The 3,552-nt window shown below is 34.8% G+C and overlaps 1 protein-coding gene across 1 annotated transcript; it reads right to left on the bottom strand.

Moving 5' to 3' along the window:
* Positions 1,157 to 1,567, bottom strand: LOC109361910. Its single transcript, XM_019607436.1, has one exon. It carries the CDS (start codon positions 1,565 to 1,567, stop codon positions 1,157 to 1,159), a length of 411 nt encoding a protein of 136 aa, XP_019462981.1.

Genomic DNA, 3,552 nt, shown 5'->3' with positions numbered 1-3,552 from the left:
CATTTTGTAAAGTTTTATTAAGATCAGACAAGGATATGGAACCTTTAGGTTGTGTCATGTACACATCATTTTTTAGCTTTCCATTAAGAAAAATTGTCTTCACATATATTTGTCATATTCTATAATCATATTATATTTCTTTTTATACCTCAACATGAAATCTTTTGAACCTTTTAAATGAACCGGATTTACATCTCATGACATATAAAAAACTATATCTAGACATATTATAAGTGAAAGTAATAAAATAAGAATATCACCATCGGCTTGAATTTTCATAGGCCCACATACTTTTGTATGTATTTTCCTAGTAATTTAGAAGGTCTCTCCACTTCCCAAAAATAAAGATTTGGTCATTTTTTTCTTTAAGATGAGATTCACAAGTTGTATATGATTCATAACCATAGTGATCAAGGTAACCTTCGTTGTGTAACTTGTTAATTATTTTCTCTCCAATATGACCAAGCCTACATTGCCAAAGATATGTTTTATTCAATACACTATCTCTATCCTCTTAGAAATATGCATAACTGGATTGAAGTTCACATTTGATAAGACATAAATGTCATGTTGGAGATACCTATTTGCATATAAATCATCATTATGATAAATAGAGCACATGTTACTGTTTAAAATAATATGAAATTCTCATTTGTCCAACATTGAAATTGAAATTGAAATTATACTTTAAACAAATTTCGGAATATAATAACAATAATCTAATACTAGAACTTTTTCAGTTGACATTTTTAAAGAAATTGATCCTATGGCTAAGGGAACAACAATTTCTCCATTACCAACTTAGAGACTAACTTCTCCTTTCTTCAATCATCTAATGATATTTAGTTCCTTATTTCTCATGTTTCAGAGAATCAAGATATTTCTTGCAATTTCTTCTCTAGTGACATTTCTCCTTGTAGAAGAAACACTCAATATTGTTTTGGCCAGTTTTATCTCTCTTGTAAGGTTTGGGCATACCACCCATAGGAGTCCTTGATTTGAAATTTTTCTTGCTCTTCCTTTTAGAGGAGTTTCTGACCACCATGACAGTTCCTGTTTTATGTTTAGAGGTAATTTGTATTTGATAGTCAATCAACATATTAAGCATCTCATGCAAATCACAAATCATTTTTCCCAGATTGAAATTAACAATAAATTATGAAAATGATTCAGGAAGTGATTGAAGAATCAAATCTTGAGAAAAATATTTCCCAAGTTTGCACTCCAACTTCTCAAGTTGTTCAATGAAATTAATCATCTTCAGCGCATGGAGTCCAACTTGATCCTTTGTAGACATTAAGGACCTAAATAACTTTTTGGATAATTGGTATCTTATAGTCCTACTTTGACCACCATACATCTTCTTAAGATGCTCAATGATAGCAGTTGGTTCCATATTATGGTTTTGCCTCTGAATTTCAGAACTCTTGGAATGCATTATAATGCATTTAGCATGCAAACAATCTTCCTTGTACTTCTCATAAACTTTGGTTGCTTCAACATTATACAGGTTTGTTGGAGTAGCTATAGTGAGTCTATCAATGGTGTTAAGGAGCTTTTCATGCATGAGAACTATTATCAGGTTATGAGCTTTTCATGCATGAGAAGAAGCTCCAACGTGATTATGAGCATATCTTTTTTATGAGGAAATCCTCTATTTGCAAAAAATATAGGGAGCAATGGGTTCGCTTTGGAACTCGTTTCTTTCACATGCAAACTATTACTAGACATTAAAGGAATAAGATTCATGGGTTATTCTTGGAGAATAGTATTTGGCCAACTGGCCAAAATTTGATGAGCCAAGAGGCCTTCAGGCATTTCCAGAACTTATTCTCTCCCCCTTCTACTGCAGATCCTAAGATGGTTATTCCAAGGCATGTTCCTAAGCTGAGTGATGATGGTATATCTAAGCTCACTAGAAGTGTTAACATAGAGGAAGTCTGATAAGTTGTTTTTAGTATGGGTTCCTTCAAAGCCACATGTCTTAATGGTTTTCAACTGCTCTTCTTTAAGAGGTAATAGAATGTGGTCGGTGTCGAGCTTTGACACCTTGTGGATAATGCTTTTAGAGAGGATTTTTCAAATCCCAAAATTTTGGAAACTCTTATTGTTCTAATCCCTAAGGTGGATATTCCTAGCCAATTCTAGGAGTTCAAACCTATTAGCCTTTGTAATATGGTGAATAAAGTGTTAACGAAGGTTATTATGAGTCGTATTCGCCTATATCTTAATGATCTAATTGACCATATTCATGGAAGCTTCATCTCAGGAAGAGTTCCATTCGATAATATTTTTGTTGCCCATGAGGTTCCTCACTTTCTAAATAAGACAAAACTAAATAAGGATGTCTTAGCAATGAAGGTAAATATGGAGAAGACTTGTGACAATGAGAGCTGGGACCTCTTGGAGCATACTATACTATTATTCAGTTTTCCTCTCTCAATCTTCGCTTTGATTATGTGGTGTGTCCGTAATTCAAAGCTTGCTCTACTTTGGAATGAGAGTTGACTTTCTAGCATTGTTCTCCCACATGATTTGCATCAGGGTGATCATATTTCTTCGTATCTATTCATCCTTTGTATGGAGAGTCTATCTCTTTTTATCCATGATCTTGTGGAGGATGGCACTTGGAAACCTATCCATTTAGCCCAGAAGAGTCCAGGTTTATCTCATTTATTATATGTTGATGATATCCTCCTTTTTTCTCATGCATCCTCTACTCATGTTATAGTTATTTATGATGTTTTAAAAGATTTATCTAAGGCCTCTGGTCTTAATGTTAATCTTCATAAATCTCTCATATTTTGCTCCTCAACAGTCTCTCAGATCAGAAGAAAGAATTTCACTACTATTTCTTCCATCAACCTCTCCTTAGATCTTGTAAGATATCTTTGTGTGCATTTGGGAACTGGTGGGTGAGAAAGCATTTATTTCAACATGTCCTGGATTGTGTGGAGCAGTGTCTGGCTTCATGGAAAGCCAAGTTGTTAAATAGGATTGGCAAGATGTATTTGTCGAAGTCTATCATTTCTTCCATTCAAGTTTATAATATGCTGGCAGCTTGACTTCTTTCTATGGTTTTGTAAGATAATTGATCGGCCAAATCGTAGATTCCTTTGGAGCAAGGATCAATATAGCAAAGGTTGACACCTGTTGAATTGGGAGACTTTAACTACTCCTAAGTGTTATGGTGTTACGCCTCTCCTGGGAAAGCTTGTCTAGAGGATGTTATATGTACCTTAGTTCTTATTGGTTCAACTCGTGGATAGTATCTAACTCAAAGGTACTCCTCTTCATCGTTACCTTTGTCGTGGTAGTCTCCCCTACCTAGAAGAGTTTAACTAATGCAAAGAGTACTTCATGTGATGGATTTGAGTTTTTGCTTTAAGAGGGGTAATACCTCCTTCGGGTTTGACGATTGAATTGGTGGTGGTCCGTTGGCAACCAGGTTAGCTTTGTCCATATCTTGGATTTTGATTTGAGGGTGTGCGATCTTGGTAGCATGGTTGGAACTTTGACATGTTAGGTATCAGTGGCTAAAATACACCTAGA

This window comes from Lupinus angustifolius, chromosome LG12, assembly GCF_001865875.1.
Source record: "Lupinus angustifolius cultivar Tanjil chromosome LG12, LupAngTanjil_v1.0, whole genome shotgun sequence".
Lineage (NCBI taxonomy): Eukaryota > Viridiplantae > Streptophyta > Magnoliopsida > Fabales > Fabaceae > Lupinus > Lupinus angustifolius.
Note: the sequence above shows the minus strand (reverse complement) of the source record. Positions and strands in the feature narration are given on the sequence as shown.

What these genes read in the sequence shown, in the direction of transcription:
- LOC109361910 (XM_019607436.1), bottom strand. Translation starts at nt 1,567, where the DNA reads ATGCATGAAAAGCTCCTTAACACCATTGATAGACTCACTATAGCTACT.